Source organism: Cervus canadensis, chromosome 6, assembly GCF_019320065.1.
Source record: "Cervus canadensis isolate Bull #8, Minnesota chromosome 6, ASM1932006v1, whole genome shotgun sequence".
NCBI classification, from domain to species: Eukaryota; Metazoa; Chordata; class Mammalia; order Artiodactyla; family Cervidae; genus Cervus; species Cervus canadensis.
In genome coordinates, this window is record NC_057391.1 from 81,970,853 (window position 1) to 81,983,805 (window position 12,953).

The following is a 12,953-nucleotide window of genomic DNA, read 5'->3' on the forward strand; positions in this document are numbered from 1 at the left end:
CTGACTTCAGACTATACTAAAAAGCTACAGTCATCAAGACAGTATGGTACTGGCACAAAGACAGAAATACAGATCAATGGAACAAAATAGAAAGCCCAGAGATAAATCCACACACCTATGGACACCTTATCTTTGACAAAGGAGGCAAAAATACACAATGAAGAAAAGACAATCTCTTTAACAAGTGGTGCTGGGAAAACCGGCCAACCACCTGTAAAAGAATGAAACTAGAACACTTTCTAATGCCATACACAAAAAGAAACTCAAACTAGATTAAAGATCTAAATGTAAAACTAGAAACTATAAAACTCTTAGAGGAAAATATAGGCAGAACACTCTCTGACATAAATCACAGCAAGATCCTTTATGACCCACCTCCCAGAGTAATGGAAATAAAAACAAAAATAAACAAATGAGACCTAATTAAACTTAAAAAGTTTTGCATAATGAAAGAAACTCTTAAGCAAGGTGAAAAGGCAGCTATCAGAGTGGGAGAAAATAATAGCAAATGAAACAACTGACAAAGAATTAATCTCCAAAAATATACAGGCAGCTCATGCAGCTCAATACCAGAAAGATAAATGACCCAATCAAAAAATGGGCCAAAGAACTAAACAGACATTTCTCCAAAGAAGACATACAGACAGCTAAAAAACACATGAAAAGATGCTCAACATCACTCGTTATCAGAGAAATGCAAATCAAAACCACAATGAGGTACCATCTCATGCCAGTTAGAGTGGCTGCCATCAAAAAGTCTACAAACAATAAATGCTGGAGAGGGTGTGGAGAAAAGGGAACCCTCTTACACTGTTGGTGGGAGTGCAAACTAGTACAGCCACTATGGAGAAGAGTGTAGAGATTCCTTAAAAAACTGGAAACAGAACTGCCATATGACCTAGCAAACCCACTGCTGGGCATACACACCAAGGAAACCAGAAATTAAAGAGACACATGTACCCCAATGTTCATTGCAACACTGTTTACAATAGCTAAAACATGGAAGCAACCTAGATGTCCATTGGGAGATGAATGGATAAGAAAGCTGTGGTACAGATACACAATGAAATATTACTCAGCAATAGAAAAGAATGCATTTGAGTCAGTTCTAATGAGGTGGACAAAACTGGAGCCTATTATGTAGAGTGAAGCAAGTCAGAAAGAGAAACACCAATACAGTATATTAATGCATGTATATGGAATTTAGAAAGACAGTAACAATGACCCTAACTGCAAGACAGTAAAAGAGACTCAGATGTAAAGAACAGACTTTTGGACTATGTGGGAGAAGGTAAGGGTTGTACAATATGAGATAATAGCATTGAAACATGTATTTTACCATAGGTAAAATAGATGACCAGTGTAAGTTCAATGAATGAAGCAGGACACTCAAAGCTGGTGCTCTGGGATAACCCAGAGGGGTGGGGTGGAGAGGAAGGTGGGAGGGGGGTTCAGGATAGGGGAGACACATGTACACCCGTGACTGATTCATGTCAGTGTATGGCAAAAACCACCATAATATTGTAAAGTAATTAGCCTCAAATTAAAAATAATTAATTTTTTTTTTAAAGGAGCAAGTTAGGTTTTAAGCAACATATTGAGAGGATATTGCAGTGATTTTAGCCCCAGAGACTACAGGCCACATACTTCCTGCAAAATTTGGCCCACTGCTTGTTTCTGGAGAGGGAAATGGCAGCCCACTCTAGTGTTTTGCTGGGAAAGTCCCATGGACAGAGGAGCCTGGCAGGCTATAGTCCATGGGGTCTCAAAGGGTCGGACCCAACTGAGTGACTGAGCACACACGCACGCTTGTTTTTATAAAGTTTTATTGGCACATATTACACCAGGCGTTTAATTCTTGTCTGTGGCTGTTTATTGCCCTGCATTATCAGCAATGAGTAGATACAAAAGAGCCTTTGCAACCCACAAAGTCAAAAATATTTCCCACCTCGCCCTTTTAGAAACAGTTTGCCAACCTCTACTTAGTTCACTTATCTAAGAATCTCCTCAGACTGAGAACAATAGTTATGATTATGTGAGGTTCTTGGAAAAAGAGAATTGATAACTCAGCAGTCCTAGATGAGTCCTGGGTAATTCAAAATAGGAAAAACGTTTGCTCTTTTGTCCAATGTGAGTATTTCAGTAGACTGGTCAATTCCCACCTTTGTATTTTTAGTTGAAATAGTTAGACAAGAGTTCCTGGACTTGGGTTTCTGGATGTATCTATTGCAAGTGAATGCTTCTTGCCCATATAACTTAAGTAGATTTTTAACCCACCGATTGAGTTTGTATCTTTGAAGCAAGCCTGTCTCTTATACTTTTATTACTTTTCTGTTTATAAAAGTGGTATAAGTAAAAAAAAAAAAAAAGAATTAGAAAATGTACACATAGAGAAGAAAAAAGAAAAACTGCCTTAATTCTATCACTGGATTCCCTCTCAATCATGTATGATATTATATATGTGATTTTCTTTCACAAAGTCAGAAACATACACCTACTGTTTTGCAATATGTTTCAAAAAGTTAACATATATAACATTATAAAACATTTATATCATTAACTCATATCATTAAGTATTCTTTTTTAACAGTTTCTCATTATTGTTTAGTATTTTCACATGTGTATTTCATGATTTACTTAATTCCTTATGGAAGTCCATTTTGATTGTTTCTGAGGGCTTACCCGGTGGCTCAGATGGTAAAGAATCTGCCTACAATGCAGATTCTTTGGTCAGGAAGATCCCTGGGTCGGGAAGATCTCTTGGAGAAGGAAATAGCAACCTACTCCAGTATTCTTGCCTGGAGAATCCCACGGACAGAGGTACCTGGTAGGCATGGGGTCAGAAAGAGCCAGACACGACTGAGCGACTAACCCTCTTGATTGTTTCTAGTTGTTCGCTGTATTAAAAAATGACATTACATTTCTCTCTGATTATTTCCTTGGGATAAATTCCTGGGGTTAGAATTGTTGGCTCAGAAAGTGTGAGCATTTCTGGGGCTTTCAGTTGACAATGCCAGTCTGCCCTCCTGGTATGAAAGGTATGAAAGCACCCAGGTTTCATAGTGTTGTATTTTTACTCAGAAGCTTTTGGGAGGTTGAAGGTTGGTTTAGGTGACCTTAACTTCAGCCCTAGTTTGCTGAACGCTGATGCTAAGTGACTGTTTCATTGGCTTCTGTCCCTTGCAGGTTCCCCCTCCCAAGCCACCCCGCCAGCAAGGAGGCTGGACAGACGACTCCATGAAAGTTTCCAAGTGAGTGCCAGCAGCTCAGGGTTGTGGGGTGGAATGGGGGACATTGCAGTCCTGTATTCTTCTGTTTTTTTAATAACAGCTCTGTTGAGATGTAATTCATATACCTGACAATTCACCCATTGGAAATGTACAGTTGAGTCATTCTTAGCATATTCAGAGTTGTATTATCATCACCACAATCACTTTTAGGCCATATTTATTACCACCCCTTCTTACCCCATACCCATTATCAATCACTGCCCTTATCCCCCCAAGCTCCCCTGCCCTAGACAACGACCAACCTGTTTTCTGACTCTCTGATTTGCCATTTTTGGACATTTCGTGTAAATGGAATCGTATACCATAAGTCTACTGCATACCGGCGAGTTCCGTCCTAAGAGCTTGTTCAGAAGTCCAAAAGAGTTAGCCTAGGTATGCCCCTAACACAGTCAGCTGTATAGTACTGTGCTGTAACAGGCTTATAACACTTTTCACACAAATAATGTGTACATAAAAAACAAACACAAAAACTAAAACATTTTTAATCTTACAATATAGTACCTTGAAAAGTACAGTAATACAGTTCAGCAGCTGGCATACAGGGACTGGCACGCATGTTTGCATCTCTGAAAGTCTACAACCTGAAGGTTCGTATGTTGGGGACTTACTGTATTATGTGGTCCTTTATGAGTGACTTCTTTCACTTGGCATAATGTTTTAAAAGTTCATCCATATTTTAACATTCGGTGTTCTTCTTTAAGTTACTTTTCTAAACAGATTGGAATTGCCTGTTGGTTACTGCTGGATTACAAATCATTTTGGTCTTCAGTTCCCTTGTACTAAGTCTTAGATGAATGGTAAACCAATACATATATATATTTACTGCACTTGGCCAACAATAAAGTTTAACTAAAGATAAACTCAGGAGAGGAATTTCCTTTTCTCAAAGAATAGGTATTACTTTTGTTCTGAATTTCTTTCAGCAATTGTTGCCTTGAAAATAGCATTATCAAAAATATTTTTTTCCAGTATTCCCCTCTTCCTCCTCTGTTCCTCTCCCCACCTCTAAACATAGACACACACACACCACACATATGCTTTCTTCTCTCCTGAAGCATTTGAAAACAAGATGCAGTCATCATATTTAATCTCTGAATACTCTTGTATGAATCCCTATTAAGGACATTCTCCAAATAATCACCGTATAATTGTCACATCTAAAAAATTTCATAATGATTTAATAATATTTAAAATATAGTTTGAATTTCCCCAGTTGTCTCCAAAGTGTCTTCTGTAGTTCCAGGATCCAATCAGAGTTCATATATTGTGTTGGTAGTTCTATCTCTTTATAGGATGTTTTACTCTCTAAAATATTTCCAGCTCCCCTTCCCTGCTACCACACCTTCACCCAATATAATTGACTTTTTTGAGTTATCCAGGTCAGTTGTAGAATGTCTCACACTCTGGACTTTGCTGATTGATTCTTCATGATTCAAATTAAAGGTTCTTGGCAAGAACAGATGATACTGTATACTTTTTATTGTCTCAAAATGGTATACAAAAATATACTCAGAGATATCCTACTCCCATCCTTATTCCTTCTACCTCATTTCTATCCATCTCCTACGGGTAACTTCTTTATTAGTTTCTGGTTTATCCTTCCTATACTTCTTTTTGTAAAAATAATAAGTGTATATATAAAATTTTTAATGTATCCTTATTTGTTTGTATATACTAAGACTTAGGAAACTGTGGCCCACAGGCCAGCCATCTGCTTTTTATGCAATTTTTAAAGGTTTCTTTCCATTATAGTTATTATAGAATATTGACTATATGCCACTGTGTTGTGTAATACATCCTTGAATCTGTCTTAAACCCAATAGTTTTTACCTCCCATTCCCCTACCCTATGTTGCCCTTCCTCACCACCATTCCCCACTGGTAACCACTAGTTTGTTCTCTGTGAGTCTGGTTCTTTTTTGTTATATTCACTAGTTTGTTGTATTTTTTTTAGATTCCACATATAAGTGAAATCATACAGTATTTGTCTTTCTCTGCCTGACTTATTTCACTTAGTATAATGTCCTACAAGTCCATCTATGTTGCTACAAATGACAAAATTTTGTTCTTTTTGTGACTGAGTAGTATTCCATTCTGTACATCTGTATGTGTACACCATTTCTTCTTAATCCATTCACTTTGTTGATGGACGTTTAGGTTGCTTCCATATTTTGGCAATTGTAAATAATACTGCTTTGAACACTGGGGTGCATGTATCTTTCCAAATTGGTGTTTCTGTTTTTTGAGTATATACCCAGGAGTGTAGTTGCTGGGTCATATGGTAGTTCCATTTTTAGTTTTTTTAAGAAACCTTCAAAATTTCCCACAGTGCCTGCACCAATTTATATTCCCACCAACAGTGTATAAGGGTTTCCTTTTCTCCACATCCTTACTAACATTTGTTGTTTGTGTTCCCTTTTTTTTTTTTTTTTTTTTGATGATAGCCATTCTGACAGGTATGAGATGGTATCTCATTATGGTTTTGATTTGCATTTCCCTGATAGTTAGTGATATCTAGCATCTTTTGATGTGCCTGTTGGCCATCTGCATTTCCTCTTTGAAAAAAATATCTGTTCAGTTCTTCCACCCATTTTTTAATTGAGTTGTTTGGTGGTTTTTTTTTTTTTATGTTGAGTTATATGAGCTGTTTATATGTGGTGTATATTAACTGCTTATTGGTCCTGTAATTTGCAAATATTTCCTCCCATTCAGTATGTTGTCTTTTCATTTTATTTATGGTCTCCTTTTCTGTGCAAGAACTTTTAAGTTTAATTAGGTCCCATTTTGTTTATTTTTGCTTTTCTTTCCTTTGCTTTAGGAGATCCAAAAAAAAGCATTGCTGCAATTTGTGTCAGAGCGTTCTGCCTATGTTTTCCTCAGTGAGTTTTATAGTAGCCAGTCTTACATTCCTGTCTTTAATCCATTTTGACTTTATTTTTGTATATGGTATTAGAGAATGTTGTAATTTCATTCTTTCACACGTAGCTGTCGAGTTTTCCCATCACCATTTGTTGAAGAAATTGGCTTTTCTCCATTGTATATTTGTGCATCCCTCACCAAAGGTCAGTTGACCATAAGTGCACAGCCGCCTGTTTTTATAGATCACGTTTTCTGGGAACATGACGACATTATAAACCTACATTTTATCTGTTTATTTTTAATTGAAGTATAGTTGATTCGCAGTGTTGTGTTAATTACTGCTTACAGCAAAGTGACTCAGTTTTACATGTATACACACTTCTTTTTCATATTCTTTTCCATATAATTTATCCCCAGATACTGAATATAGTGCCCTGTGCTGTACGGTAGGACCTTGTTGTTTATCCATTGTGTGTACCGGTCTGATAATCCCAAACTCCCACTGCACCCCCCTCCCACCTCCTGCCCCCTTGGCAACTACCAATTTAGTTTTTATGTCCCTGATTCTCTTTCCATTTCATAGATAGGTTCATTTGAGTCATATTTTAGATTCTGCATGTAAGTGACACCATATGATATTTGTCTTTCTTTTTCTAACTTCACTTCACATGATCATCTTCAGTTACAGCCATGTTGCTACAAATGGCATTATTTCATTCTTTTTATGGCTGAGTAATGTTCCATCGTACGTAAGTACCACCTCTTCTTTATCCATTTCTCTGTTGATGGACATAGGTTGTTTCCATGTCTTGGCTATTGTGAATGGTGCTGCTATGTATCTTTTTGAATTATACTTTTGTCTGTGTGTATGCCCAGGAGTAGGATTGCTGGATCACATGGTAATTCTGTTTTTAGTTTTTTGAGGAACCTCCATACTGCTTTCTGCATTCCCACCAACAGTGTCAGAGAGTTCCCTATTCCCCACACCCTTTCCAGCACTTGTTATTTGTAGACTTTTTAATGATGGCCATTCTCACCATCTGGCCTCCCTGTAGTTTTGATTTGCATTTCTCTAATAATTAGCGATGTTCAGCATCTTTTCATGTGCCTACTGGCCATCTGTTTGTCTTCTTTGGAGAAATGTCTATTTAGGTCTTCTACCCATCTTTTGATTGGGTTGTTTGTTTTTTTATTGTTGAGTTATGTGAGCTGTTTGTATATTTTGGAAATTAAGCCCATGTCGGTCACATTGTTTGCAAATATCTTCTTCCATTTGTGGGTTGTCTTTTCATTTTAGTTATGGTTTCCTTTACTGTGCAAAAGCTTGTAAGTAGATAAGTCCCCCCCTTTTTTTAATTGCATTGGGAGACTGACATAAGAGGACACTGATATGTAAATCTACATTTTAAAAATTAGATCTGTCGTCTATGTGAAATTAATCCTGAGGTGTGGATATATGGGGTGTGGATCCAGTTTTTTCTTTTTTCTAAATGACTTTTGTCCCAGCATCATTTATTTGAAAATTCATCCTTTCCCACCTTCTCCGTAGTCTGCTTCTGTGTATGTGCCTGGGTCTACTTCTGGACTCATGATTCTGTTCCAGTGGTCTTTCTATTCACATATCATTAAGTACCACACTGTTCCTTGCTGAACATAACACTCCTTTTTCATGTTAACCAATTACAAGAAGAGGAGTGAGAAGTTCTAGTGAGAAGCTACTAAGTTATTGAGGGATTCTTGTGTTTGTATTACCTGGAATTTGTTTTGAAATATGGAAATGAGACAAATCCTATATCTGCTTCTTAGAGGGAAAAAAAAAAGGGAATCTCATGTTATGTCCTCAATGAATATATTAAAGATTTTTCCAGATCAGATCAGTTTCTCCTGGGAGGGAGGCGCTTTTCCATTTCCCATGTTACTTTTCAAGGGATTTCCTTGTTTGGCTTCCTTGGTCCACGACCCAGTCCTGACCGCTCAATGGCAGTGTGACCGGGGCTTATCCACCAGCCTCCTCTTCTCTGTCAGCGCTCACTCTTGGCATAATCCCTGTTCAGTCCTGGGTGTTCTCCCATCACCTGCACACTGATGACGCTTGCGCAGAGTGTGTACCTCTAGCCCAGTCCTTCCACTGAGCATCTAGCTTTCTACTTGAATGTGCAACTCAATCCTAACGTATCCGAATTGGTCCTCTTAATTTCTGCCCCTTCTGCCCCTTCCACCCTCTCCCCTAGCCTGCACCTCCCCAAGCCCCCTCAGGTCTCCATAAATGGGCTCCACCTTCCCTTTCACTCAGACTCTGAACTTTGGGATCATGCTGGACCCTTCGGTCTCCACTCAGGTTCAGTACGTCAGCAAACCATGTTCATTCTACCCTTGAAGCACACCTGTTTTCTGCACTGCCAGCATAATTCCTGGCACTGACTTGAGCCAGGCCCTCCTCCCTGCCTACCTCTGCCTCCTTCAGTCTCAACTGCAGGAGCCAGAATGACCTCTTTACAGCATAGGTGAGGTCATTTCACTTTTAACAGCTCAGAACCCTCCAGGGGCATCTCCCCCAAAAAGTAAACTGCACAGTCTTTACCATGGCTTCCCAGGCTCCACGTGACCTCACTGTCTATAGCACCCTTCATCACTCTTCCCCACCTCCTGCTGGGAGAGTCACTACCTGACATATGTCCATTACACATGTGTATGGTGTGTGTGTATGTTATTACTTAGTTGTGTGTTGCTGAGACTCTTTGCTGCCCCATGGACTGTTAGCCTGCCAGGTTCTTCTGTCCATGGAATTCTCCAGGCAGAAATGGAGTGGGTAGACATTCCTTTCTCCAGGGTATCTTCCCAACCTAGGTATAGAACCCAGATCTCCCGCATTGCAGGCAGATTCATTACCATCTGAGCCACTAGGGAAGCCCATACATGTGTAAACACACATACATGTATTGTCTTTTTCTCTCTACTGTCTTGTTAGCTCTGTGAGAGGAGACATATGCTTGATCACATACCCCCAGTTCCCTCAAACAGTGCCAGTCCATAATAAGCTCTCAGTGACTATTTATTGAACACATGAATGATGAGATCAGTAGTTCTGGTGGGTCACTTACTGTGTCAGTGTGGGACTAGAACTCTGGAAACTGGCAGATCTATTGGGGAGGTGATATTCTGTATGAAGAGCCTGAACTAAGGCAGTGGTGTGAGCGTGGACAGGAAGGAGATTTGGAGACATTTTGGAGAAAGAGTTAACAGAAGTGCCATTGGTTGGATACAGGGCAGAAGGCAGGGTTCAAGGTCATTGCAAGGTGCCTGATCTTGGTGACTGCTTGGTAGTGTTGCCATCAGATGAGGAAGGCAGAAAGAGAGACTTGACTTGGGAGCTGGTGGCAAAGACTACAGATCATTTCCTCGGTGTAGAGTCTAGGAGAGAGGTTGAAAAGCAGTTGCAATTTGAGCCATCTGTACAAATAGAAGACAAAGACAGAGCCTTGGATTTGGCTCTTTGGAGATTACTAGGGGCCTTTGAGAAAGTGATTACAGTGATTTGTGTTGGGGCCAGAGTCAGTTAAAGCGTGTGGAAGAGGAAGGTGGAAGTGAAGGGGTGGGAACAGTGGTACAGGCTCCTACTCTGAGAAGGAGCGGACACAGGTGGGACAGTATTTGGAAGGAGGAGTCTGTGTTGAGCCTCGTGTGTGTAATACCTGGCAAAGAGTGATTACAGATGAAAGGGAGGTGGTGTGAAGAAGTAGCATCCTGAGGGATGGGATAAAACGTTCCAAGAAAGACTAACTAACCTTGGACAGGAAGAGGCAGGGACATTTTTTCCTTCAGGACAAGAAGGGGTTTGGAAAGGCCTGTAAGTTATCAAGAAAGGCTGAGAGAAGTAGGGAATTGGGGGGTATTTCATTTTGAAATGACATCTTTTTTTTTTTTTTTTCCTTCTTTTTTTCAAAGTGGGAGGGCAAACTTGAGTGTTGAACTTGTTCAAGCAAAGGAGAGCTGGCATCTGGAGCCTAGTAGAACAGATTTGAAGCAGAAAGAGGAAGGGGGATCAGCTGGCTGTAAGAGAGGCAGTTGTTGGGCTGCATTGAGGGTCTGCCCCATGAAGCTGAAAACATGAACTCCTGCTATTTGCAGGCGCCCCAGGGAGTCCAGAGTGTCAGCAGGCTTTCTGCCCCGCAAGAACTTGGGTTCCAGTTGGGAAGATGAGGCATTTTCATGCACAAAAAATCAGGATCTCCTGGAGCACATCGTAAGTGAGAAACTAATGGAGTGGCCCAACGTCAATGATGTGACGTCAGAGGAGAGTGATCACGGTGGTCAGGGAGCCCCTTGAAGAGGAGCTGGGGTCAAGCTGGGGGAATTCTGGTGGGCAAAGAGGATCATGAGGAAAGGTTTTGGTTCAAGGATTAGTGTAGGTGTAAGTGTTGGGGGTGGGGAGCAGTTACCATTTTGTCAGTCTGGTTAGAGCAGAGAAGTCACACTAAAAATAGTGTGCCCTTAAATTCTTTGGAGATGTGCTAGGCACCTGTCTCAGTCAGTTCAGGCTTCTACAACAGTCTTATAATCAGGGTGGCTTAAACAGCAAACATTTATTTCTCACAGTGCTGGAGGCTGGAATTCTGAGATCTGGATGCTAGCATGGCCTTCCTTGGTGCATGCATGCACAGAGATCTCCCGTGTCTTCCTCATTTTATGAGGGCACTAATCCCATCATGGGGGCTCCACCCTCATGACCTCATCTAACCCTAATTAGTTCCCAAAGGCCCCACCTACAAACACCGTTGAATTGGGGATTAGGGTTTCAACGTTTGAATTTGGGGGGCCATAAACATTCAGTCCATAGCTGCACCTTACCTGTGCATTACACCAACCGTATTTGGTAGATTCTAGTTTTTAACGTATCCCAGTACAAGAGCAGGGGGAGAAGGAAGGTAAGGCTTAGAGAGGTCTGCGTTGTCCCCAGTGGGAAATAGGAAAGCTGCTTACTGAGAGGCTTGCAGCCCACAGCCACAGGGGTGTGAATTTCTGGGATACCTTTGTTTTGTTTGCATAAACCTGTTCAAGCTAGAGACCAGGGCATGTGTCGCCCACCTCCCTGGCCAGAGCTGTTGGCTACTGGAACCCAAATACTCACCCCTCAGCCACTTAGGAAAAGGCTGTATTCAGGAATAGCCTGGGACCTGGAATCACTGCCTGCTCCCTCTCCCAGCACCCCAGATGTAGCTATACCAAAGAATTCATCTTGGAGCCAGGCTGGCCTTGGCTCTGAAGTTGTCCGGGGTGGGGCGCTTAGGGTACTCCGTGGGGAATAGAGCCAAATGAGAGTCAGCCAGACTTGGGAAAGAGAGGAAGGAAAAGTAGTCTGATTAAGTTTTGTCTCAAAGTGTCTGTTTTTGGGTTTGTCCCTGCATTGATCTGCAAGGGAATGAGGCAAGTAATGGCCCCTCGGGGACTTTCAGGACTTTGCTCTCAATGTCAGCCGTCATTTTCAATCACCCTCTCCCTCCCAGCCATTAATTTTGGCCCAGGATCATGGGGACTTGTCCATCTATCACTCCTAATTGACACTAAATGATCTGTCAGTTTATTGATGAACGGCAGGAGTGGAATTGTCACAATATATTTTACTTTCTAACAACTCCTCCTGACAATTTTACCTTGTCCATCTCACTCTCCTCACATAAATCTCCATTGGCCGCTCATTCCTTCTCATGGGCCGTTCTGGTGCCAGCCACTTCCACACCATCTGCACGCGTCAAGGACATCAAGATGGCGGTAGAACAGCCCGTGTGCTGGTCCTGAGGTTGTCCCCTTCCCTCCTCCTTCTCTTTCCCTCTTGCTTTTTTTTTTTTAATGGCATAGATGTTCCAAGAATACTAAAGGGCTTCTGTCCTCTCCCTCGGTGTCATTGCCATACCGGAGTCTCTTTACCTTCTTGTTAGCAGCGAGTAGTTAATTCTTATTAGGCTACCAAAGTGTGAAAGGCAAAAAATTCAGAGCTGCCAGGCTCCTAGATCTGTGAGCACAGTTGCAGACGTGTGTTTTGTCCTCTTTAAAGCAGCTCTGTTCCAGGCTGTCCATCCCCATAGAAGTCAGTTTCTTAGATGTCACCGCAGGTGGGTTAGCTGGAGCCTGCCCACTGGGGTGCTGTGTGCAGGATATAGGTGTCTGTCCTTGGGCCTTTGGGGCCCGGCTTAGAGCTGCCAAGGACCCTAAGCTGTCACCTGCGGCCACAAGCAGTCTCATCTGTCCAACTCCAATTTTCTATTCAGCTACTATTAAGTGCCCCCAAGTCTTTAAAGAGATGGGAAGGTGCTGGGCTAGATAGATATAAGGGTATATACTTACTTCATCTTAAGAAGGTGTACCTGTGGGTATGAAAAATCCTTTATCCTTTATGAGGCCAAGGATGAGCAGAGGCGCTTGACAACATATTAAAATGTCATTGCCCTCCTCCCTCCTTCCATTCCTGTTGAAGATAATTTTTGTTAACTGATAGGGACTGTTTTTGTTTATTAACCATCATTCCATTATCATGCCTATCAAAATTAATAATGGTTCCTTAATGTCATCTGATAGGCAGAGTATATTCACGAGCACTTCCATTGTCTTGATGTCTTTTTATAGTTGATTGTATAAAAGGGCAAATCAAGGTCCTCACCTGTATGTAGTCATTAGATGTCTTTAGTCTCTTTCATTCTGCAGCCATCCCCACCCCACACCCGCCTCTTTTTTTCTCCCACACCATTGATTTTTTTTTTTTTTCCTTTGAGAAACTTGTCCTACAGGGTGTCTCACATTCTGGATTTGG

At 41.1% G+C, this 12,953-nt stretch overlaps 1 protein-coding gene across 1 annotated transcript in view; it reads left to right on the top strand.

Annotated features, from left to right (window-relative positions):
- IFT43 (intraflagellar transport 43) overlaps positions 1-12,953 on the top strand; it is a 106,012-nt gene that overhangs the window by 40,867 nt on the left and 52,192 nt on the right. Inside the window, exon 3 of the mRNA XM_043472609.1 lies at positions 3,187-3,251. Within this exon, the coding sequence (XP_043328544.1) occupies positions 3,187-3,251 (65 nt within the window). The remainder of the gene's footprint in view (positions 1-3,186; positions 3,252-12,953) is intronic.